The sequence below is a fragment of the Ptychodera flava genome, chromosome 12, assembly GCF_041260155.1.
Source record: "Ptychodera flava strain L36383 chromosome 12, AS_Pfla_20210202, whole genome shotgun sequence".
NCBI lineage: Eukaryota > Metazoa > Hemichordata > Enteropneusta > Ptychoderidae > Ptychodera > Ptychodera flava.
In genome coordinates, this window is record NC_091939.1 from 3,695,422 (window position 1) to 3,722,785 (window position 27,364).

At 37.1% G+C, this 27,364-nt stretch overlaps 1 protein-coding gene across 1 annotated transcript; it reads right to left on the bottom strand.

Moving 5' to 3' along the window:
- Positions 1-2,482: 2,482 nt before the first annotated feature.
- Positions 2,483-27,278, bottom strand: LOC139144733 (inner nuclear membrane protein Man1-like). Its single transcript, XM_070715458.1, has 15 exons — positions 26,831-27,278; positions 20,732-21,237; positions 20,061-20,101; positions 19,204-19,285; positions 16,214-16,296; positions 14,556-14,650; positions 13,652-13,794; positions 13,012-13,113; positions 12,351-12,453; positions 11,676-11,805; positions 8,599-8,635; positions 8,028-8,115; positions 7,591-7,696; positions 4,187-4,265; positions 2,483-3,694 (listed from the first exon to the last, which is right to left on the bottom strand). Exons 1-15 carry the CDS (start codon positions 27,250-27,252, stop codon positions 3,444-3,446), a joined length of 2,268 nt encoding a protein of 755 aa, XP_070571559.1. The 5' UTR covers positions 27,253-27,278; the 3' UTR covers positions 2,483-3,443.
- Between the last annotated feature and the right edge of the window lie 86 nt (positions 27,279-27,364).

Sequence of the window (27,364 nt, forward strand, 5' to 3'; positions counted from 1 at the left end):
CAGGAGTTAGCAAAGTTGTTTATTAGACTGTTTGCTACTTAAAACAAAACTTATGTTCGACATCATTTAGAATGCTGCCTGGTGTAAGACTACATACATAAACCATACTAGTGAAAGGTTATGGCTGCAAACTCAATAACTGACTGAATTTATATTGAATTTGTCACATAGGTAGCATGTGACTCAATTTCAATTGAATTTGTCACGTGTGTAACATGTGATGGAATTTATATTGAATTCGTCACATGGGGTAGCATATGACTGAATTTATATTGAATTGTTCATTGGGTAGTTTGAATAGTAACATATCAATCATCCATTAGGCTGCAAAACAAGTCACACAAAATTGAAACAATGTGAAACTAGAAAGAAAACTTTTTTACACATGGAAAGGCATTTCTTTCATTTTTTCACCTGCGGTAGACTGTACTGATAGATAAGACAAACACTGTTTCTCTCACTGATTTACAAATTCATTGGTATTGCAATTGATCTCCTGATAATATGATGCAAAGTGTTATATCATTACTCCGGAACTGTCCGCTGATTTCACAAAGGTGTTTTAGCAAAGTACATTTTGCAAAGCTTAAAAAACATAGGGCCAAAGTCCCTGAAGCTACTATAGACATGGATACAAAATAAGTATTTCCTCACTGTATGAAATTATCTCACTTAGGTCATCCTAGGGACTTGTAAACCAAATAGTAAAGCTGTCTGACCAGCGGTTTTGAAAGAACAAGCAACTCAACAGTTGACAGAGCTCTGCTGAACAGCTCCTGTGTTATGTAGGAAATAAATAACCTTTTGTGACACATGTATTGATGAAGAAGTTGGATATCTTTGATTAACAATTGTAAGTGAGTTCTGTTGAATAAGTTGAGACTGTACATACTCAGAGAAAGCACACTGAAGAGACAAATGTTTGAAACTTAAGAAGTTCAAGGTCATCAAAAGCATTATAAGAAATCATGTAACTTGCATTGCACTGTTTACACAGATTGCATGTTTGCTATAAATAGCACATGAGGAATCTTACAGCCCAGCTTTACCATAAAAACCCTATCACTTTCACCACTCTTTTAATTGACCACTCTTTTTTTTCTAAAAAAGTAATTTTATTTTATCCTTACCAAGTCAACCATAAATGGAAATTAAAACTTTCTCTATCTCTATCTTTATTGACTATTTTGAGCAATTTCTTTTAGATAACATACAGGGCACAATAAATGACGGTACAGAATATGTCAAAGTTGGGATTCAGGAAAGTTGCCTTTACATGTTTTAATCCTCCAAGATGGTAAGCATTTCACTATGAACTGTCAAAAAAGTTGAACTTTCTGATAATTCTACACTAAAATTATTTTGGCTTTGATGATTTCCTAATTAATTCAATTATTTAAAATCATATTAATTATTTTTTTCTGGGTGAATTGATAGGGTTTATACAGTACAAGAATTACATACAATGTAAGTCAAATTTTGACAAAAAAATTCCTTAAAAATACACATTTGCATATTTCATCACAATTTGAACAAATCTAAGTTGGGTTACCCTAGGGACCTGTATACCAAATAACAAAGCTGTCTGACCAGCGGTTATGAAGAAGAAGATTTTTTACCAAAAACACCTTTTTTGGCATTAATTTGCCTATTTTCAACAATATCAAAAAATTAAAAAAAATAGTTTCTCAAAATCATATTTTTCATCTACACAACAAATATCAAATCAGTAAGTACTGCGGTTCTCATGATATTTGAGTGGACGGACGCCTCACAAACGGACATACATACATACATACATACATACATACAGACTGACGCCGGACGGATACCCATCCCAATAGCTTCTATAGACTATAGTCTATAGTAGCTTAAAAAACAGTAAAGTACAATCTAAAAAAGTTATCAAACTTTGATGAAATCTTACCCCTCATGTACAAATTTTGAGTTACAATGTTGCCGTGTTTTTTAAACAAGTAACAGTGTTTAATATTTAACTTCCTAGCGTTAGGATAAGCACTTTATCATGGTCCACACATGGTGGCTGTGAGAAAAACCAAAAAGTCTTCATCATGTCTTATGGTGACGTTTTCCATTGTCTTTTTTGGTCTGCGCTGACGAATTGCTTTACCCACATTTACTAAGAAACAGCTTGGAATGATGAGATGACATGGTAATGAACTGGACACTGACACTGCATTAAAAGGTGCTGTTTTTGTCTGAAGATAGTACTGTACACAAGCAACAGGGAGTGATTTTGTTGTCACATGGTGTATTTGAGTTGTAACTCAAAACGACAGAGCTATCTACATCAAGGGTGTATTACATACATACATGCATTCATGCAAAGAAACTGCATCCAAAAAAAACCTGTATTTTCAGTGATATGGCTAGTGAAACCAGAAAATGTACTCTCACAAGATACAAGGAAGATAAGATTGTATGCATTGACTGCAATGAAGACAACAATTGGCAATAAAAGTGATCTACTTCCCTCCATGTTCATAACCTTTATTTGATGGCAGAATGAATGTATTGGACTGAAATATAAAGAATATAATCTGCTGACATATCTCTGAAATTTAAGATTTTTTGCAAAAAATTAATATAAATTATTGAATTTACAGCAAACTTTAATATTTTGGGATTTTTTCTGAAAAAAGTAAGCCTTCTACAACTATGTTTTTCTTTGTGATTGCATCTACATAACAAACACTTGGAAAGTATTTACTAACTGCATTCTTTTTGTTAACTAGCTTGGCTTAAAAAACTTCAAAGTTTTTGAGTTGCTTCTTCCTCACAAAGCTTTATAAACTAAACAAAAAAAACATGGCAAGTAAGTTAAGGACACTGAAGGCAATGGTAATGTACAGGATGTCTTTGTTGAACACAACTGGTTGAAAATTACTGGTCTTGGAATCTTGTTGACCAACACTGGCTGCTTGGTGTTCATGACCGACATCCAGACTGGTAAAATGTGACAGAACACACCATCTATTTGCAGTCCATCCATGCAGAAAAGCACAAATTTTATTACATTTGATGGAATTGATAATAATATTATGATATACTCAAAAAACAATTCGATGATAACTTTACTTTTAACCTCTGTTGAGCAAAGGTCCGACTGGAATGGAATCAGTTTTGACAAGTTGTATCAAAATTTCATCACAAACTACCCTATTTTTCAAGCCCTGTATGTTCACTTTATAACAATTTCTACTGTACATGTATCTACTCTGCCTTTATGACCTTTGCACCCTATATTCATAATGGACAGGTCCAAGCACACTTTGTGTCACAGGACCACATATTGTGATGGTGTAAGGATTAATATAACTTTTGCTATTGCTCTAACTCTAACTAGTAAAACAGTCTATCTCATACTTTGGCAGGTATCTTTGTTATTAATAATTATACGAATATTTTTTGTTTGCAATCAGTTATGTTGCATCTTGGTCATTATCAAATCCTTCAAGTGATGGATAGAGCCTGTGTCTCACATGCTGTGGTTCTGTATTTGATGAAGACTGTGATGTGGTTGTCATAGAGTGTGATGATAGTGATGATGTAGACAGGGTTGGTGACACGGATGCACCGTAGCCGGTAGGAAGTGGAGTGTTCATGTTCAAGGCAGCTGGAAACCTTTGGTGATAGCGATCCAAACGCAGATATTTCACAGTGACCAGTTTCCCTGTGGATCAAAGTTTTAAAATTTTTGAGAATGACAATGACACAACCTTTCAAGTTACACCTTGGAGATGGGTGCAATAAAAAAACTACAGGTAGGAAATGAATGAGAGGTTTCACTGTGAGGAAGTAAGCATATTGAAAAAAGAATTAAATGAAACATTTTGAATTTGACTGAATCTAGCTTTGAGGCCAATGTCATGTTAATCTGACCCATTAAATCTTTGACTACAAAGGTTTGGCTAAAACCAATCTTTTTCAATAGTGAGAGTGGACCCGAGTGTGGGAAAATTTGGTGAACTGCTTATCAAAACCACACATATTGTGTTTTGAGAATTTCATATCAATCCAACCTTGCTATGTAGTATTGAACTTTATCAGAAGATCCATGGCAGGTTTCAACATTGAAAGAACTTAACTGTGTGAGTGGGCAAGGATGATGAAACAGCAGTCTACACCATAGTGCACATACCGTACACTGTGTTTGACAACTCACCATCAAACCAGCAACCATGCAATGCTTTAAAAGCTTTCCCTGCCGATTCTGGTGAATTACACTTCATGTAGACACAACCCTGTCAAAATACAAATAATTCACATGTGGAGTTAGAAATCTCTCCTTCAAATATGAAATGAAAAACCTTTTCAAGAACAAGTCATTGACAATGACATAGTCCCCACTTGTAATAGGAGTATTAGTCTTGAGGGGGCAGGGAAATGAGGTCATTAAGAAGTATCACTAAAGTGTATATGTTCAGATCTATGGACACATAGGTCTATGTCATTGTTCCAAATTTGAAACAAGAGGCATGTCTAAGTTATGGTTCTAAATCGGGAAAAAAGATCAAACCTCTAGCTGTATTGGCCAGCCAAGAAATACATATGTGCATAATAAATGAGGTACAAGATGTGACATCTTAAGGTCTATTATCCTATCAAAATTGAAGCGTAAAGAACTTGTGATTACTGAGTTATGCATATATATGCATATTCAAGGTCTAAGGTCATCAAGGTCACGTGACATTTTGAAAAAAAACATTGTATTGCTAATTAATCCATATATGCCAAAATTCAGACCTCTAGCTCTATTGGCTTGCCCACAATTATATATGGGCATAATTAACGAGGTAAAGCATGTGTTGTCATAAGGTCTCCCATCCTACTAAATATAAAGGACATAGCACTTGTGGTTACTTATTTATTGACATAATCGTGTATTTTAGGTAAAAGGTTATCGAGGTCACATGACATTTTGTCAAAAAATTTCTATCCTATAGTCTATCCCTCTATACTAAAAATCATACATTTACCTCTATTGGCTTGTTCAAAATTAAATATGCACATAATGAATCAGGTACAATATGTGGCGTCATAAGGTGTCCCATCATACCAAATATGAAGGGTGTAGCACTTGTGGTTCCTGAGTTATGGACAAATATGTATATTTGGGGTCAAAGGTCACCGAGGTCACGTGACATTTTGTCAAAAAAATTGTATTGCTAAGTTATCCCTACATACCAAAAATCAGACCTCTAGCTCTATTGGCTCGCTCAAAATTAGATATGCACATAATTAATGAGGAACAATATGTGGTGTCATAAGGTGTCCCATCATACCATATATGAAGGGTGTAGCACTTGTGGTTACTGAGTTATGGACAAATATGTATATTTGAGGTCAAAGGTCACCAAGGTCACGTGACATTTTGTCAAAAAAATTTTAAGTTATGCCTATAACCCAAAAATCAGACCTCTAGCTCTATTCGCTCACTCAAATTAGATATGTGCATAATTAATGGGTACAATATGTGGCGTCATAAGTTGTCCCATCATACCAAATATGAAGGGTGTAGCATTTGTGGTTACTGAGTTTTGGACAAATATGTATATTTGAGGTCAAAGGTCATTGAGGTCACATTACATTTTTTCAAAATAATTGTATTGCTAAGTTATCCCTATATACCAAAAATCAGACCTCTAGCTCTTTTGGCTCGCTCAAAATTACATATGCGCATAATTAACGAGGTACAATATGTGACGTCATAAGGTGTCCCATCATACCAAATATGAAGAGTGTAGCACTTGTGGTTACTGAGTTATGCACAAATATGTATATTTGAGGTCAAAGGTCATTGAGATCACTTGACATTTTGTCAAAAAAATTGTATTGCTAAGTTATCCCTACATACCAAAAATCAGACCTCTGGCTCTATTGGCTCGCTCAAAATTAGATATGCACATAATTAATGAGGTACAATATGTGGTGTCATAAGGTGTCCCATCATACCAAATATGAAGGTGTAGCATTAGTGATTACTGAGTTATGGACAAATATGTATATTTGAGGTTAAAGGTCACCAAGGTCACGTGACATTTTGTCAAAAAAATTGTATTGCTAAGTTATCCATATATACCAAAAATCAGACCTCTAGCTCTATTGGCTCGCTCAAAATTAGATATGCACATAATTAATGAGGTACAATATGTGGCGTCATAGGGTGTCCCATCATACCATATATGAAAGGTTTACCACTTGTGGTTACTGAGTTATGGACAAATATGTATATTCGAGGTCAAAGGTCACCAAGGTCACGTGACATTTTGTCAAAGTGTCTGAGATATCTGCGTGAACGGATGGACTCACAGACTGACATGACCAATCTATGAGCCCCCTGGACTTTATCTGTGGGGACTAAAAACTGTGTCACTGCATCCTTTTTGCAATATGAATACGATGAGAAACTAAATTTTTATTTATCTTGGCCTTCTACATGGGAGCCTATGTACTGCCTTATACATGGGAGTCTATGGACTGCCTTATACATGGGAGTCTATGGAGGTGAAAACTAGTGTGAAAATCTCAGTAATACTTTATGGGTCGCCTGTGCTTATACATGGGAATCTATGGACTGCCTTATACATGGGGGTCTATGGAGGTGAAAACTAGTGTGAAAATCTCAGTAATACTTTATGGGTCGCCTGTGCTTATACATGGGAGTCTATGGACTGCCTTATACATGGGGGTCTATGGAGGTGAAAACTAAAAAGTCCTCTAACATGGCCAAATTTGATCGCATTGTGAAACAAATTGACGTGCATCTGTATGAGGTAGGGTACTATCCTTGAACCAAGTTTGAACAAAATCGCTCCAGGCGTCTATGAGATATCTGCGTGAACGGACGGACGCACAGACGCACGCACGCACGCACACACGGATGCACGGACGGACGCACGGACATGACCAAACCTATAAGTCCCCCCGGACGGTGTCCGTGGGGACTAACAAATCATGACAGCATTATACACATATTGACTGGCTATGAGGGCAACAGCATACATCTGTACCCTGAGGGACTGTGAGTCACCCCAAAAACAGACTGTTTTCCGAGGCTGAAGGCTGCAGATGAGGTGTGTTATAATACCACTGAATCTACTACAACCGAACACACTGATAGAACAATTGGAAGATCTAAGCTGACAAATAAAACCCTTTTCAGAATTAGAGCGCAAAGCAACTGCAGTGAACTGCAATAAAACTGCTCACACTAATTAGTTTCAGCTGTAGCCGTGGCCACTTTGGTGTTGAACAAGGCTACTTGGTAAAGACCAAAAAGTCTGCTTGTACAAAGGCAAAACTAGCTCTGTCTGAGGCTCGAGTTGTAAATGAGAGTTTACTATTGGCACCCTGTGTTCAAGATTAAGATATAATGTAACATTACCATGCACTGGGCCATGTACAAATCTTTTTTATTTCAACTCCCCAGACAAACTGTCTGCATGGGACATACAATGTTGTCGACTTTGCCAGCTGGCTACAGCTGAAACTAATTAGTGTGAGCAGTTTTATTGCAGTTCACTGCAGTGGCTTCGCGCTCTAATTCTGAAAAGGGTTGTATCATACCTCTTTAGAAGTTTTGTCAACAGCAATATGTACAATTCCATCATTATCACAACACTTCTCCAGGATAGCATCTTGAATTCCAACATGCCACATATCACCATGTTCTCTACAAAAATAATAGATTACAAAACGTACCTCACGTGAGATAATAATCACATGTCAAGATATAACCAATGATGTGGTTTAATCTCATCTCAAAACACCTTGGGATTTTCAAGAGTCATGTCCTGAGGACAGCATGAGGAATGAGAATGCGATAAAAACCAAGATAAAAATTAAAGTATATACTTAAAGTCTTTGTATGTTACTTGTGTATTTATAGAAAGTCTTTCAAGGCAAGAAACATACAAAACTATAGTTTTTATGTTATTATATTAATTACTCCCTACACTTTGAGATATTGGCCATATGCTGGCATCAGATGATAGTACACTTACAAAGTGGGATCAAACATATTTCTAATCTTCAGACACGGTGTAGGGCTGTATGCTAGAGTTTTCACGGCCGTTTCCAGGTTTTCAAATGCTGCAATAATGAAAAGAAAAGCAAAGGAACATTACACATGTTATAATTTACTCTTACATTTATTGCAAGAACATGGGTTTACTGAGAAAGTAAACTAAATTTCAACTGACTTGACTGCCACAAACAATGCTATAAGATCAAGGATATTTGGAAATTACACTTACAAGTACAAAATCCAGGGAAGTCGGATCTTTGAACACCTGATTTGCTCATAACAGTGCAACACTAATCCAAATTGAAGTGCCACTGACACTAAGGAAAGCTCTCTTTAACTCATGACCATTGTACATAATACGTATACTTGCATTGGGCTGACTCAAGGAAATTTTCAGAAACTCACAAGTGGACTCAAAGATTTCAGAAATTTCAGTTTGGGGACACAACGTTGCCAATCCCTGCTGTATCCGATTGCAAAAATAAATGATGTGTGCTTTGGACCTTGGTGAAAGTCCTGGAATTCATCAGGTGTAGATGTACACTCACCTTGTCCCTGCCATTGCTTTCTGTGAGGATATTCATCCTGTCAATAAAATAATACAATTGTGTTGTGACAGGATATAGTCTGCTACTTGAATGTTTGAAAAAAGGCAACATGAAATAGTTCAACTTCAGACAAGAATAGCTGAAAGTAGGCTGTATCATGACACAGCATTGCAAAAATATGTTGCTACTATTGTAGCTGTCTTTGTGTCATTGTTTAAATGCTGTGTATGAAGAAAATGGTTGGAATGAGAATTGAAACACAGGCAGGACACTGCACTGCATCAGATCTGACTCTTGTTACATCAAATAACAACAGATATGATACATATACATTGTTAGGCCAAAGTAAGTAAATTCTTTGTTTTGCGTCCGCGCTCGCCTAGGTTTTTGGAGATTTTTCGGAAAAAAACACAAACTTTCCTTTCAAAATTTAGCCGTTGGTGGCGCTATTTGTCGCAAAAACAAGTCGTGGCTTTTAACTTTGCGACGAAACACTCCTTTACGGCAGTCATGCGGTGACGTAAAACAGTAATCTCTACACATTTACACCTGTCGATACTCTCAGCCTCACGCCGGGGCCTCACGTTCTCGCTGTCTGTTGTTGCTTTGCCTGTTGTGGCTTTGTCGTCACGATAAAAAATGGATGACAGCAGGGAAATAATCGAAGTTGAAAAACAGGAAACCTTTGCACGGCAACTTGAAGGCATGGTCATTGCAAGCAATCGGGACTTGAACAGAGAGAGATACAGTCGGCCGATTGGACTTGGGTACCACGACTCAGAGAGTATGGCAGACGGAAAAATCGGAAAGTGTCGAGGCCTATCCTAGTTAATTGGTCTTTAAGGTTTGCCAAAAATTTGGTTAATTCGTCCATTTTAACTTGAAGCAATAATAAACCAGTGATCAGTCCTGCAAACGAAAGGCCTTTACGTACTTTTTTGTTCAGTTTGGGTATGTGAAAGTATATTAGAATCCTCTGTGAAAGTTCAAACTTGTAGTAGGCGGTCGTAGCTGCTCTTGAAGGAGGTCACACTTTCTGCATTAATGACATCGGCTGGTAATTTATTCCAGGTGTCCACAACTCTTGCTGAAAAAGTACTTTCTAAGTCGAACGGTTAGTTTATAAAGTTTGGGACAGTGTCCTCAAGTTCTCGAGTCGGCTGCTAACTCAAGTGAAAGGTTACAGTGGTCATGGCCTTTGATAACTAATTCTAGAGTTGAATCATGTCGCCGCGAATTCTTCTTTGTTCAAGTGTTATTAAACCAAGCTGTTTAAGTCTATTTTGATAATTGTAGTGTAACAGTTGGAGTTTAGGTATTATTTGCCGTGCTAGATTTTTACGTCTTTTGTAGCCATGGTGACCAAGCTTGTACTGCATGTTCGAGCTGTGGTCTCACAAGTTGCTTGTAAAGACGAAGAATGACATTTTTTTGATTTGATCGACAATGATCGTTTGATGAGATCAACATTCTGTTTGCTTTTTTGCAAACTTATCACATTTGCTTGAAGGTTTTAAGGTAGAATGAAGTAGATCGCCCAAGTCATTTTCTTCAGTTGTACGTCCCAGTGAAATATTGTTCATTGAGTATTTATTGAAGGGTTGTTGTTGCCGATATGCGTCCGCCAGTGTTCACTCATTTTTTGTAGCTTGTCCAAATCAGCTTGTAGAATTTCAGGATCACTACAATTTCGCAAGGGATGATATGTCTTGGTATTGTCAGTAAATTTTTGAGTTCAGAACTAATTTCCACGCCAGTATGATTGATGTAGATTAGAAAGAGTACTGGTCCAAGAACTGAACCCTTTGGGACACCACTTGTGACGTATTCTCCATTCAGATGATGCTCCATTTATGACTACTTGCTGTTTTGTATTTGTCAATCATGCTTTGACCCACTGTAGAATATTTCCATTTATGCCATGATACTTCATATTTTCAATCAATCTGGGGTGTGGTACTTTGAAAGTGTAAGGAATATAGATGTGAAGCTTCCACCTAAATTTGGGTCTGATGAGTCTGTGTGTGGAGACTGACAATTGCGAAATGCTTTCTTTTATTTGATGGAAAAGGAAAGGTGCTGGTTTTACCGATGGTCCCGAGGAAGCTACAGGGAATACTTTTGTCAATTATATCACCAATTTCTTCTTCTCTCTGATGCCCCATCTTTCTAAAATTGAATGCAGAGGCTACAAGTTACGTACCATTTCTGTTTGGTGTTTTCTTTCAAAACAGACACCTTTCAGCAAAACTATGACATTCCATTAGAGCATAGACATTACAAGAAACTTGAAAAAAACGTACGAGAACTTGAGGACAAAAGACTGCTACTGTATACTGTTATAGTGTACCCATTCCTCAAACTGTCCAGATTTAAGTAATTTGATGAGGCTGTCAAGTTGCTGTGCAATGGTATTGACATGTGGACACTTTGAATGCACAAGAAAGAAATCTAAAACTAATAAGAGAAAAGCAAACGTCAAAGAATGACTGTTTATTTTGATCCATTTGCTATGAAAATGCATACAGTGATTATACAGTGTGTCACACTGTGACAGGAGTATTCATGTAGTTTGAGAAAAATTGTCCAATAAAGGCAAACAGATTTTGTGTTAAATTTTCTGTGTGTGTTTTTTAGCCGCTTACCCGCGTACCTTTCAGAATTTTGAGTGGACGCAAAACAAAGAATTTACTTACTTTGGCCTTATTCACCTAGTCTCATTTGTGCAAATGTTGTTACTATACACCTAATATTTACCCATATTTGAAAAAAAAATACCATTTGAGAGAAAAATTGTGACAGGATAAGACAGTGAAAAGTTTATTCAATGGTACTCCATGAGCTTGAAAATAAGTCCACACAAGTAGAAAATCAGCATAGTATTGAAAAATTTGAGAGTCAGTATCTTAGTCTCAGATGCGAATTCTACATATTACCAATTTCTGCCTATATAGCACTGGGTCTTACCATGAAAAACAACTGACTGTCACAAAAAATTAGTTACAGAGCACTACAACAGATCTTCACTGATTTACTACATTGTATGTTCATTAACATCCAATAACAGAAGCACTTACATGCATAACTTGTATCCACCTCCACACGGCAAAATCTTCACCTGATATGCATTGACTCTCTACTCTGACGCGAGATTCACTAGATTCCAGAAATTTCACTGCCTTGTCCCACAGTCGCTGTAATTTCCTCCTGTAAGATACATACATGTTATGCAGTGAATTATGTGTTAATCTTAAACTCAACTTTACACTGGAAAGTAGCACAGAAGAGAACTTAAAATACAAGTTGACCCTGCCAGTAAAGACAGAAAATATGGCCAGCCCAACAATTAGCTGATACTATAATGAACTTCATTCAACATTTTGTGTTTGAAAATATTTGGTGAACATATCTACAATTGGTGAATTGCGATTTTGGTGAAACATTCAAGAAATGATCAACTTTAGCATTCACTTTGCCTTTCTATTACATGATGTGTAGTTGAAACCTTGAAATGACAGTAGTATGAAAACTGGAGAGGTACTTACATATCAGTACCATGTTTTAGAAAGTTTGACAAGAGACACTTAGTTGACACTGGCACAAGACTGTTAACTATTATGTACAAATGAGCATGACACTAAATAAAACAGCTTGCCAAAGTCATGACAAAGTCTGGGATTTAACTTACTATTTTGTGCACTCTAGGCTTATATCAGAGAAACTATTTATATTAGAGAAACTGCTCACAGTACCTGTCTGCTGGCGGTAACAACATATCCCTGACATGTGGTATGGCAAGAAATGGTTGCAAGTCTTTGTCTCGTTTACACGCATCATGGTGAGTTTTTAACACATCTTGTAAGTGAGAAAGAAAGTACACATTTCAAACTCGTCACTATAGATCATACAAATCATGAAAATATATGGGTATGCCACTATTTTGTAATTTAGAGATATTTAGTTCGCTGACACTTGAGTTTGTCATATAATTTTGCAGATGCAACTGTGTTTGTGTTATTGAGTGGCTGAGTGAGAGTAACAGTAGTTTCCCATTCATTTCCCTGGACTTTCCTCTGATACATCAAAGCAACCATGATAAAGGATTGTAGGAATTCTTAAGCATATCTCTACTAGGTAATTTATTTAACTTCATGAGCTATATGTGTCATCCATTCTTTTGTAAGTTTTGGGAAGAACCACGTCAATGGGATGAACCAAGAATTTGAATGGACCACAGTACAAACAAAACCATCTGTGCAAACTCCCATGGAAATATGTATTTCCAAATGTTTGTACAGATGGGTGTTTTTGTTCCTCATTGTGTGATTTCTTGGGTGTACTGAGGCTGTTGAACACTGTGCATCTTTTCTATTCCTACACAGAAACATTGTTTTGCATAAAATCTTTACTAACCTATGATTTTTTCTACCATTTCATAAACTTCCCTTTGTTCATTCTCCTCTTGTTTCCAACGATACTTCACGTAAACACAGATGCCATAAATTATCAAGATCACTGAAAATTTGAATATAAAATAAGTAAATAAGCATTGATGTGCAAGTTGTGATGTCATTGACATTACAGCATTACCATATTCCCTACATGATTTTACATTCTGATATTTTTGATGATATGTACTGCAAGAAAGGATAGAATGACTGCTTAAATGGCAATTCAGTATAAAGTTAAGTGAATGAAGTTGACAAACAGTGTCTGCTGGAACTGATGGTTTCACACTAACACAAGTACCAGGATGTACAGTCCTGCAGAGAAGTCACGAGAATCCCAACTGTTAGAGACAGCATTTTCCTGATATCTGTGTGAGTAAATTTGAATGTTAAAATCTTTTGGATTTTGTTGTTTCACCAAATAGCGACAATAATTATTTTGATGGATGGCTGTTACTATCACCATAGAAATAAACCACCATTTTTTACAAGTTTCACAACTAAAAGAAAAATTCCATCACTCTTCCCCAGTTGGCCATCTTTGTTTCAGTGTACATCTGGACGAAATCTTTTGAAAACACAATTATCAAACGGAAACATCTTACCTGCCATGACTGATAACACTTTCAAGAAGACGTCAGTGAAAGATTCTTTGATCCGACATATCATTGACATGTGTGGATGTATAGACTGCAGCCATTTGACTGAATCTGTGGAGTTAGCAGCTGATCCATCGGAGTCATAGAGTCTACAAGATAGAAGAAATCACATACAAATTATACTATCAGCTTTCCCATGCCAACAAAACATGTGCTACATTGACACAATGGACATATCAGAGCTTGGGAACACACATGCAAATAATTGATTTTGTAACAGACAAATTATCATCTCTACTCAAAAAGTCAGATATGAACTTGTTGTCTATTATCTTCACAGTATTCATTTATATGGTGAACACAATGTCACCGGTTTCATTAAATGTATGCAGTTACCACGGCTAGGGATGTTCAGAGAATGCACTCAATGATCTTATGAACGGATTATTAATATTAAACCTTTGACTGCGTACTACTTTCCTGCTGTGGTTAAAAAAAGGTCAAATTAATTGTGGAGACAAGATTGTATGAAGATTATTACAATGGAGATACAATGTAAGCCATTGGAATTGATTTCCATAAGCCCATTCCCAATGTGGTTTTGAAGTTCATCACCAAGATATTTGTTTTCAATTAATGCTAACTCGGCAGTTCCATCAACAGAACTCTTTTGTCATTTGCAGTCACCCAGCATAGCCCTCTTTTTACACTTCAAGTAACCCAGGGTAGCCCTCTTTTCACATTTGAAGTACTCTTGCACAGCCCTCTTTTGAAATTCATTCAAGACTCTCGCATGAAGTCACCCAGCATAGCGATGCATCCTATTAAATCATGTTACACTTGATTCATTGGGGAGCATAAAGAAAGTCTTGCTGGTACATGCTAACAGCATGTACATCCATGCACTGACCTTATTCCCCAATCAGGATTATTCATTATCTGCTCAAGAGCAGTACTGAACACCTTGTTCACGTCCAGTGATGCTTCCTCTGTTGCTTGTGATGACTGGGAAGACAAAAAGCAAGGAGAATATGTGTTTACTGGTTGCAGAGAACATATGAAATAAAAATATTTTCAGATTTGAAATGAGCAGGTATTGGATTATTATGATAAACTGACATACAGACCATGTATCGAGGAAAGAGAACATGACTCAACATTAATGCATCTACATTATGTCTTGACAATGTGAATGCAAGACATTTATAGTACGTGCCCCTGAAATTGAAAGCTCTTATCTTTCGCTCAAACTTTCCTTATTGCGGTAACTTAGTTCTCCCTTTCAAATCAAGAATAAATATCACTGGGGTCACGGTGCAAATTTGATAGTCAAGACATGTTGAAATACAAAATGGCTGCTATCCTTACATTAACTCAATTAGAAAAAATACCGCAATTATACGGTGTCGCTCACATTTGATCAAAATTGGTATATACCAGTATGGGTACCAAAGATCAACAATAAATGTTGTGTCTATCTGTTCAGTGCAGGAAAATTCTACGTTGATGTTATGACAATGATTTCTGCACGGTACAACCAAAAAAACAACAAGAAATATTTAAACCAGAAAAACAAGAATGACAAAAGTAATTAAGGTCTGAAACTTTAGGTACTGGATGTCAACTTTAGCAACATGCATAGCAGAAAGGCAGCTAGCGCCCTCTTATTTGACCATAGACGGTCTTCCTCCCTCTACTGATGGTCTTCCTCCCCTCTTCTGTCTATGGTTTCAGCAGGTCTGTTAATATGTAACAGTTCATAAACAATGACAGGAAATGAGTCAAGTCAGTGAGTTAGCCTGTCTTTAATTGACATGCCTCCACTCCTGCACATTTGCAGGATTTCGCTTTTTCTTACCTCATTTGCACATTTTTGACACTGATGTGTTCATTTGAACAAATTCACATCTCAACCCCTACATCTACCTGTACACCAAATACTGAAACGGTAGCTTTGGCAGTATGGGAGCCTTTGTGTGTGACGGACATACATCCGCACATACCCACAAATATACAGACATGCAAATCAATTCAGCTTATATGATAACCTCACATTGGTATACCAAATGTGAGTAAAAAACCCAAATTTTTGATTTTCAAAAACACTACACATGTACAGTGAAGAGTTTATTTATTTACTCCACAAACCTCAGAACAAGTCAACACAAGTAGCATAAGTGTCTGTTCCTAACAATATTCTATCTGAACAAGTTGATCAAAGAAACCTGTGTTCTTCATGGGGGTTACATGTAGATGCCCTCCAACCTGTTTTTGTCTGCCATCCATCTGAAGATGCTTGCCGCCCACATTTGGTCTTTGCCACCAGTTGTTGGGTACCCTGCCAACTTGCATGTACATGTAAATGTACTGGGGGTAGCGTTTCCTTGTTCACAAAGGCAGTTTGGCAACAATAGAAAGCAATACTCTGTGCGGTCACAGGTCTATTATGCCACAGCGATGCCAAGAATATATGGCAACAGTTATTAGGCAGGAAAATCTGACATACTGGGTAATAAAAACTTGTCTAATATTAAACCTGAACAATAGTAAAATGTTTACGAAACTTACCAGAGTCTGTGATGTCAGCTGTTTAGCACTGGCATAAGACATGTTATTGCTCAGGTCAGGCTTTGAACTGCACCTGTATTCTCCTGAAGAACAAGGGGAAAATTGAAAGAAAATTCAGTTTTTCTTTATTGTCCGTGCTCTTGTATCAACTAGTTTCTTGGTCTATCAAGTAAGACATGAGGAAATACCAAGTATTTCCCCCGTGAAGGTAAATTGTGTGCATAGTTACCATTGACAATGGATTTCAAGTGAGGACTACATTACATTGTTGACAACACTGTATGCCACTCTTTACAAGCCAAGCAATGGATGTTTCAACATTCTGTGTGCATTTAACCATTTGATTGAAACCACAAAGGACAAAAGTACATCTCTTTTGTACACCAATTGAACAACAACTACTGGTATCTACCATATGATGTAATGATAAAATCACTTTTAATGCAAGTCTTACATTTGTATGACAAGAAGATCACCAACTTGCATAACCAAACAAACAAAATCAAAGCTGCTTCTGTATTTTGTGGATTGTGCTACATGTAAACTGAACAATGGCAACAATTTTTTGATCTGAATTAGCAACTCTCTCCATTGCTTTATATGCTTTCAGTGTAACACTGCTCTGAAACTTATTCCTTGATAGTTTTGGTTGCACTTTAAGGTAATATGCACCTCGAAAGTGAAAGACTTAAACTTTTGCTCAAACTTTCCTCAGTGAAACTTTCAACCATTCTCTTACCGAAGCAAGAATAAAAATCAGGGGTCACCATGCAAACTTTGGTACTAGAGAGACAAATAACTTGCGATTTCTCGATATTTGAAATTCAAAATGGCCGCCATCCCTGTGTTAACTCTATGGGAAAAAATAAAATTTTCGATTTTCGAAAAACTAAGACGGTGAAAACTTTTCTTTTACCAAGAGCTTCAAAATGAGCCCCCTTAAGTGGTAGGTCAGAAGAAAATCGATAAAATTTGAAGGCCCGAATATCTGTCCCCGAGGTGCGTTCTACCTTCCACTGAAATTTGCCCGTCAGGAAAATGAAGTCTTTTATGTGAATAAATTTACCTGCACACTCAAAAAGGGGTTGTCACCTGCTTTATTACCAGCAACTATAGATTGATGTTAATAGATCTTACTGTAGTTTCAGATGAAATTTGAAAACTCTTCCATATTGCAGCAATATACAGCTCACTCACTGGTAAATTGAACTTGCAGCATAAGAGAATATGAACAATCCTGAGCAGTGAAAGTTCATACACTGACTTGACACTGGGAGACTTTTCAAGGTCATGATTCCTTTAAGTGGCAATACACAATACACAATATTGATATGTGCAGTGTTCTCCCCAGGCCGTTTAACAGGATCGGCCCCGATCCTTTATTTTTTTTCGCCCGATCCTTTATTTTTTCGCCCGATCCTTTATTTTTCATGCCGACCCTGTTTCATGTCCGCTGATTCTGAGTGGCTGAAGACCTATGTTTCTCGGCGGCGATTTTATCACTTTTATTTCAGCGAGCGTATCAAGTGTGAAACGGTTCTAATGTGGCGATAACACGACGTGCCGATGATTAAAAGGTTTATTCCATCGCCAAAATGTGTGAAATGGTTAGACTGTTCTCCTTTCATGTCGATGCTTTAGGTGTTTTACACACAATGAGGCAGGGTTATCGGGTGCAAAGCACCCAAAGTCGCGCTTGTCCGCTTGTCTGTGAGGAGAATAAATAGGCCGGGCCGTATTGCAAATGAACATCGGCTAAGACAACTGAAACTTAAATTCAAAAAGCATGAAATGTGTTACGCTGCCGATCGTACAGATAACGGCCATTTTATACAACGGACATGGAGTATACTCAACGAAAGGCTCGGTGTTGCATCTTTGCCAGCGGGCACTCAGTCAAAGCATGGAGGTAGTTCGATGGTCAAAGCATATACTATAGGCAACTGGTTGAACTGCCGTTGCCACCAATGTCTCGCACTGGTAAGAATCCGAAGGTCAGGAAAAGTGATTTCAATCAGAAGTGGCTGAAATCGTACGATTGATTGAGACAAAAATCAGATGCAAAAATGTATGTTACTGCTGCGCGTTCAGATCGTTGCGTGTCCGAGTTAGCCATTTTGAGATCTGTGTAGCAGTACGTCAACATGACGTTGACCTCGTGTCACGCATTCGTAACTTGCATGGATTTGTTCGATTGACTTTATGAAACAATTGCACTTGATCCAGTTTCAAAACCCATGACCCGTTTTACAATATTCAAGGCACCATGAAATGAAAGAAAAAGGAACTACATGAGCTAAAATAATCATTCGTGTGGTCATCTGAATACAGCAGCTATGTACGTACGGTTAGGGTACTAGTATACAGTATAGGTTCAAAGGTCGCGTGTGTTCAAGTGTGCTCCACACAATGCATGGCCGCGGCCGACGCTACGCAGTTGTCAAAGTTTCGTACGTTTGTCGAAGTAGAAGTCGATGCAATTTCAAATCTTGTTCTTGAAAATACCTGGTATCAATATTTTCGGGCTTCTCTTTATTATGAATTGAGTTTTAAAGTCAACATATTTCACTGCAGGCATGCTCCTCTGACTCAGAATTGTAAGTGCAATATTCAGTCCCGTATGAACTTGTCCGTGTGACTGTTTTGCCATGGACGTTTAAAAAAGACGTCCATGGTTTTAGAATAGCAATCTGGCTACAGACAAACATGTACCGGTAGTAACAGAGGATCACATAAAACGTCTGATTTTGAATGTTATTCTAGAGAGAACTGGAAGACTTTGAATGAAAATATGGATGTAATATATGAAGTGCTTAAAGTGCATAAAAGATTTTACTTTATCCTTTTATTGTGGGATTTTTTCTGATGCTGTGGAGTGACCTGTGTATTGCATAATTAACATAAAATTTACACAGTTATTGTTATGCAAATTGGCCGATCATGTTCAAGAAAATCCTGGGGAGAACACTGATGTGCATATGTTTACATACCTGCAATCATAGACAGCTTATCATACAGAGCGTTCACAACTTTAAGTGCTTGTTTTTCAATGCTTTTGCTACTGCACTTCGCCTGGAATGATTAACAAAGGTGAAATTCAAGAAAAAAGGCTAAATAGTCCAGTACACAAGATTTCTTTGGATTTACTACATCTTGATGGTTTGACAGAATAGCAGATTTGTGTACCACCTCTGTTACAATGCTAGTGCATATCAAGCCAATGTGACACTCTTATGTAAACATGAGTCATAATCTTGAGACTGAAAAGTGAGAAAGTAATGTACCATTGTAATAATCAAAATCAAAACATCAAAGCTATTTCTGTTACTTACACATGTATCAAACAAACAATAAGTACCCTAAACATGTACTGAACCTTACTAGTGTTTATTAGATTCAGGCTTCCACCAAGAGAGGAATTCTTGTTTTTTTCTATTTTCAATATTGCAGGTCTTAAGAATGGAAAGGGATAGACAGAAAAGTTGACTGAACTGTAGTTTGGCATCTAAGTTAGACTTTACAAGCCATGTGATATTTGTGTGCATTAATGTAAATAAATACGTAAATGTATTACTCATCAAATCAAAATTACATTTAAAGCTGCACTGGAAATTTGTGACATTTAATTATTTCTTCTCTGGTTGAACCCATCAGAATATCCAACATACTTAGATCTCATGAGGTGACATAAAAACCCTGATGTGAGAAAGTTGGGAGGTTTTTGTAAAAGAGCAGGATGACTTCCAGATTTTATCTTTTGTTATTCTGACTTCGTGAATCAAGATTGCCAAAGAGGATAGTAAAACAGGAGCAGAAAATGAAAAAGGAAGTGAGAAGTTATCTTTACCTTGTCATCTGTTGATTGGCTGGAACAAAGCATGTGTGTATCTGAAAAAAAAATGAAATAATGTTAGTGTGATGAACTCTATGATTGTAATAAAATTTCAACTCTGAGTCATGGAATTCAAAATGAATATTGGTTGGAGGGCACAGAAACAACATGGGTTGGAGGGTGCACATTTGAGATATTTCTACTGCTACCTAAAATGACTGCCCTGAGTGTGACAGATACAGTGGGCCAGGAGGAACAGATTATAATAGCACAGGAACTCCGGTATGATTTATTCTTAATAGTAGCTAAGCACGGATTATCACAGCCAAGGAATTACATGATCTATAATAAAACGCTTCAAAGACTACATTTTCACACATCACCTTTTGTTGTAGTTTTTAGTGGTATGGTTGGATTCATACAATTTGAAAATGTATCAGTAACAGTTTTCTGCCCTTAAACAAAACACAATGAAGATAGATATTTTGAACTTCATAGGAGACCTACAATTCCATTTTTGTGAAAAAAATTCAGTGACTGCAAGAAGTCGCATAAATTGCTACTGATATTACGCATAACTTTCCTTTCTAGTGGCAGAACATTGGCAACATTACTGCAAACGAATATAAATGTAAACTTAATTGAAGTACCAAAGTACTTGACTCTGAATATCTGAATATACTCACCTTGAATAACTGTACTGTCTTGATTGCCAACAGTCAAGTACACAATACCTAATGTCAGGAAGAAACCTACAGCCAACACTACTAATCCTACAGATACGATGTGTGCGTACTTGCTTCCCAGTGAAGCAGTGGTATCTTCCTGTGTAGCAAACTCATGCTGCAAGACATCTTCGTTGTCGTCATGGTATTTATCGACATGATTGACAGCCGAACTGGAGGCACTTGAATTACTTGCGGTGGGCACATTACCAGCCTTTGATATGTCTTTGTCCACAACTTGTTCTTGCGTTGTGTTTGCATTGTCAAGTGTGAAAGTTTCTGAATGTCTGCTCCTGTTCCATTTGATAGGAGTACTGGTCCTTGGAGTGGCAGACTTGGCCACTGGTGGTCTTCTGTAGGAGCGGTTCATTGATGTGTCTGCACTGGAATTCCATGACGTGTTGGTGCCAACGTTTGTTGTGTCTACTTCGTCTTCACCACTCTCATCCTCGTCAGTGTCAGAGAATCTGCAGAACAGAAAGTAGGGACACATATAGTGTTAGTTTCGAGCTGAAATCTCTGTAGAATACTTTGATCAAGAACAGTATGTACATGTACATTTACCATATACACTTAACTTTACACTGATTTATATCTAATTGTAATGCTTTAGGACAAAGCGCCCTCACATCCATGTAGTATCATAATTCCAATATTGGTAACCGGTCCAATTGCTGATACATTGTATTTTGAATTTGATCAACACGTCAAATCCAACCTAGTTTTGATTTATTCACAGCATTTAACCCTTTCACCACCATGGTTTGGCCCAAACCCATTGTTATCAATGGTAAGTGTGGACCTGTTTACAGGGAATTGGGGGTGAACAGGTTAAGGTAGAATAGGCCTAAGGAACAGATAATGGGACTGTAACTTTACAATTCTGTTGTGAACTACCACTTGTGGGGGCTAATTTTAAAGTTCTTAGTGTAAGAAAACTTTCACCATCTTAGTTTTTTTTAAATCAAAAATTTTATTTTTCTTAACAGAGTTAACACAGTGATAGCAGCCACTTTGAATTGCAAATATTGGTAAATTTTTGGTAATTTGTTTCTCCATTTGCATGGTGACCCCAGATTATCTTTGTTCTTGATTTTGAAAGAGAATGGTTGAAATATTGCTTGAGAAAAGTTTGAGCAAAAGTTTAAGTCTTTCACTTTTGAGGCACACACTACCTTAAATGCAAACGATTCATACGGTTCAAAAATTATCATCTGCTAAGCAAAATTTACTACACTACTGTTTCAAGTATGAATAATATGATGATTTTTGGGGCTCCTTTACATATCAGAGAACTATTCCATTTTCAGTGATAACAAGAGTAACATATGAAGAGAGAGATGCTGAAATAAAGAGTTTATCTGTACTGTGTTAATCAACAAAGGGATACAGATTTAGCTGCATCACCAGAGTCAATTATACCATATATGTCCAGACAATAAATGACATTGTGATGTCAATGTCATATTGCATCAAAAAATGCATGAAAGATTATTTAAAAAAATATTCTAATGTTATACAGTTACAGAACAGTTGATACTATAAAACCTTTATGGTGCTGGTACATGTGTAGAGTGTCAATATTTTTGCACCTCCAGGTATACGGCCGAAAGAACCCTGTCTGTCATGCCCTTCTGCAGTACAAACTGAGCACTAACAGTGATGATTATTACGAAAAATAATCCCTGGTTATGATGATAATATGATTATGATCATCATCATTATCATATAATTTTCATTACCCTGTAAGTCGGTACCCAGTAAATCTGGTCAATGATAAAAGCATTATTATGGCCCTACGCTCTGATAGTATAAGAACTGTTGTGCTTTTAAGGTAGAACGCACCTCGGGGACAGACACAGGGAAAGACACTAAGGGTTGTCCGATTGCCCGGGGCAAGTGAAAGTCGCGTTCGGGCAAGTGAACCTCCGATGCCACTTGCCCGACGGGACAAGTGAAAAAAATAATTACCTAGAAATCGAATTCACGAGAGCGATTTTCTGGCGAGGGAACACGGACTTAAACAACAAAAAATAATCATATTATGTCACTGTGAACATTTCCATTTTCATAAAATTGCATGAAGAATTGAAGAAAAGAATCATATAATCGCTTCCAATAAAATGCAGTTCAAACAATACCACCGGTTAAATACCGTACGCTGATTTTGCATATGAAAAAGCTGTTCAGCTGGTGGAGCGTACGTTCACCCATGGAGGTAGTAGCTACTACCTCCATGGTTCACCAAAGTTCATTGCATTGACTCTGAGGTTACGGTGTCTCACAACATGTCGATACGGTAAAAAAGCAAAACACACAGCGGTTTTTGTGCTTTGTATGAGCGTTTATAATAAGGTAAAAATAAAGTCCAGTGGTGAAAAATAACCACAATAAATGGGACTTTTACTAAAACGTACTCTGAGTGACAGTGAGTGGCATCGTGGCAAGACCGCATGCAATGAAAGCATGAGCAAGCTCAGGTGTCAACGGGTCCAGTCTTTGAATTTTCAATGAACATTGACTTAATTTTCAGGTCAATAAGCCAAAAGTTACTTGTCCGTGGCAACCAACCTCTCTGTTTGTGAATTTTCCCATTCTAAAATGACTGTCAATCGGATCGAATTTAACATCGAGAAATTCAACTTCCAAAATACGTAAACACGGACGCCTTAGGTTGTTGGTTTAAATTCTATTTAGTCTGCGCATGAGCGATAAAGACCACCTAGGTTATTAGAAAAATTAGGATACTGGTATATAGTGCAATGGTAATCCAAACTTCATAGGGCTGGTGTATGATATAAGCGCAGTAAAACATGACAAAAAGTACATTATTTTCAGAAGCTTCAAAACATACCTTTATAGCTACAGATTTTTTCTTTCAGTATAGATAAGTTAAAACTTTTAACTGCAAAAATACCTTGAAGGTACAATTGAAATGACTGTTATCTGTAAATCTTGAAATTTGTTGATCTAAAAAAGGCTTCCTATTTTCTGTGGTTTTCTTTAAATTCTACCCATTTACAGGATATAGTCTTTTACTGCTTTACAAAACATTCTTTATTGAAAAATTGGACAAGTAAATTTACATTTTAACCATTATTTTGATTGCCCGCCATACTACAAAGAAAACAAAGCATATGTGTCCCAGTTGAAGATATTCAACACTATGCATTCCATTGGACTACTCTGTTGTTTCTATGAATATTCAAATGATATATGCACGGTGTACACTGTTTTTGCTATATTTGCATTGGGTGCCATTTTACGTTTGGGCACACATTTATTATTTTTCTTGTTCAAAATTGCACATGCAGTCTCACTGCAGTTTCACTCAATACTTGTATTCCAACCCCTCAAAGAGCATATTCCCAAAAACTTGTTTTAGTTCAGAAGTAAAATCACATAAAGAATGCTAAAAGATACAGCTAGTGGGGCTCTAATAATTAATTGAATATAAATGAGCCGTCTAGCACTCTTAGAAGTATGAGGAGACCCTATGAGAATGTCTGACATTTTCTCATGATAACATGATAATTTTCAAAATAAAGTGGGTGAAATGAAAAACCAATGTTTTAGCTTTTTTCAAACATGTAAATTATACTGGGCAAGTGGTTTTCTAATTCGGGCAAGTGAACTGAACCCCCACTTGCCCGAAGGGCAAGTGCATAAAAAAATAAGTGTCTTTCCCTGAGACATTCAGACTCTCAGACTTTACAATTCTCTTCTGATATACCACATGTGGGGGTTCATTTTAAAGCTCTTGGTGAAAGAAAACTTTTCACTGGCTTAGTTTTTTGAAATTGTAAAATTGATATTTTTCTCCATAGAGTTAACACAGGGATTGCGGCCATTTTGAATTTCTAATATCGGTAAATCTTGTGTAATTTGTTTCTCTAGCACAAAAATTTGCATGGTGACCCCCTATTTTTATTCTTGATTTTGAAAGAGAATGATTGAAAGATCCCTTGAGGAAAGTTAGAGCAAAAGTTTAAGTCTTTCACTTTCGAGGTGCATACTACCTTAATAACAATAATGCCTGCCATATCGCAATTTTCATTGAAATCTTAGATTTCAAAACAATTTGTAAAATGTTTCCTGTCAGAGGGCATCAAGGCATTCAAATTAAAAACGTACATTGTATAAATATTGACTTCTACTATGCATTGGTAAAAACCTTTAGGCAAAGTATAAACATTAATTCTATAATTTATTATTGATTATTCTCAGCAGGTTATTTAATCATTCCATAACTTCCACTGCCAGTGATCAAAATAAACTTGTCACTTGCATTGCAAATTTTCCTATATACTAAGCTGTTTGTGCGGTATTTTGTGTATATTTTTACTGCATTTGTAACAGTATATACCTATGGGATGAACAACGCACTGCGTGATTTTGAAATTACAAATCCCATAATTTGCACTGACAACCCTTGACCCAAGTGGTGGAACATGGGATGGGCTAGATTTACACTTACATACTTGTTGTACTACCACCATGGTACAACAATTTTAGCACACTTTAGAAAAGCCTTTGTAGATAGGCTGCTATCTTGAGCCTCTCACAAGTTAGATTATATCCAGAACATTAGCTACATGTAGAATACTAGTTCATGGGGTAAGAAAATTGAATGAAAAAATCTCAAAAACACCATCCTTAATCCTTTGAGTGCCAAAGTCGATTTTTGTTGCCTTTATACGATATAACGGCAACAATTTGTTTCAGATCATGTAGACAATTTTTTCTGATTTCTTCCCACAATTTTGGTCAAAAAGTGCAGCCCATGAAACTTTATGTCCATTTAGTCCAAAATCATGGAAAAAATACAGAAAAATTCATAAAAATTGGCAAAATGTTGCCTTTATATTTTTTGGGGGGAAAAATTACAGTGCTCAAAGGGTTATAATTCTGTATACAATGCAAATGTACTGTATTGATATGGGTGAGACAATTGCTTCACATAAATATCTACGGCAATTATATGTTTAGGACTACATGTTTAGCACAAATGAAAACCTTATATGTAGGTTTGTCGAATGTTGTAAAGTGATAACATTAGGTCTGCTGCCACACAATTTCGACTAAAAGCTTTGAAAGAAGAATCACTAGCACAATACATAAACTTTTTAAGTGTTGTGCCTGAGTTTCTTCTTGTTGCTTGTGATTAGAGCTCTTGATGTGTGATTTGTTAGGACTGGAGCACAATATCAATGGTTCCACAACAGACTATCTTCATCAAACAACTTTTTATTTTTGACAAATCTTGCAATGAATTTTAGACACGATGATCATTACTATTGATGATGTAAATGTGACATCATACAGTTCTGCTTCAGCAGTCAGGTAACCTTGTGTCCTTACACTGGGTGACATGTTTTCAGAATTTTTTAACGGCTTCCTCTTTCTGTCCATTAACATATAAATTCTTGGCTGGTTGGAGGAATGCTTGTAAAAAGAGTGCTCTACCAGGTTCCTATAGGTCTGGTCATACCATGGAGGTAGAAGAGACGCTTTTACCTCCATGGTCATGCCGGTTTTGTGGAGTACAGAAATTGTGGTTACACAATGGCAATGCGGAGGGGTCCGGGTTATTTTATACTAGCATCAATGTATATTAACAGCCGCCATTAGATCCAGTACATTGTACAAGTAGCAGCGCTCCAACAGGGCTTCCCTTCGACTGTGTACTACTATGTTGCAACACAGCAGGAAGTGGTCCGTGAAATCTATAGCTATACAATGAAATGACTTGAAAACAGACAATACTCTCAAATGACGATGAAAGAACAAGGACAATACTTGCTCCAAATTTATGCAAAGTGTCAGCTGGTCGACGTGTTAATGAGCGTTTTGAAAATAAGGATGCATGATTTGATCATGATGCCATGCTGGTATACTACATGTAATACGCTGAATCCTTTCAGCTCAGCGTATGAAAGTAATACATGTTGGTACCTACCTACTCTTCACACACCTCACGTGTGCTGATCGGCATTACTAGTACTGCCGTAGTTGTAACTGCTACAGTACTAGTGAAATGTAATGTTTACGCTTGCTCACCTATCCTGAACTATGTGTTTCCGTCGATTCACAGTCGATACTACAATCGGTTTCGGCGGTCTGGCTGATGTGCTCGGCCCATCTCCACTCCCGGTCGTTACCTTCGATTTTCTGTTTTGAACTGTAGCTGTACTCCTGGTTGATTTTGGTTTTGTTTTCTTCCCAGAGTCGGATTCACTTTCGTCTGAACTGAAGAACTTCCCACTTTTTCTTCGCCCCGCTGCGACCGTTTTCTGCTGGCGCTCTTTCTTTTCTGCAACCTTGAGGTGGTTCAGCTTCTTCATGTATATGGACCGTGTAGTATTAGTGATTGGCCCGACGGTCTGTCCGTATTTTTTCAACTCTTCCTTCAACTCTTCGTCATTCAACTTGTTGTCTGCCAATGCAGCAGCTGCAGCACGACCTCGTTTCCTCGCCGCCATCTTGAATTTGAAAAAAAAAACTGGACAAAAGTGCCCGGATGTCGATCAGGGAATCCTCACTTTAGGACGCATCCATTTCGTTTGCAAGGGGTTGTAGGTTTCACTACGTGGA

Coding starts and splice junctions, on each gene's coding strand:
- LOC139144733 (XM_070715458.1), bottom strand. CDS start 27,252: ATGGCGGCGAGGAAACGAGGTCGTGCTGCAGCTGCTGCATTGGCAGAC. Junction 16,297..19,203: donor TAAGCTGTCTATGATTGCAG/GTATGTAAACAT, acceptor CTTGTTCTTCAG/GAGAATACAGGTGCAGTTCA. Junction 13,114..13,651: donor AGTGTTATCAGTCATGGCAG/GTAAGATGTTTC, acceptor TCAAATTTTCAG/TGATCTTGATAATTTATGGC.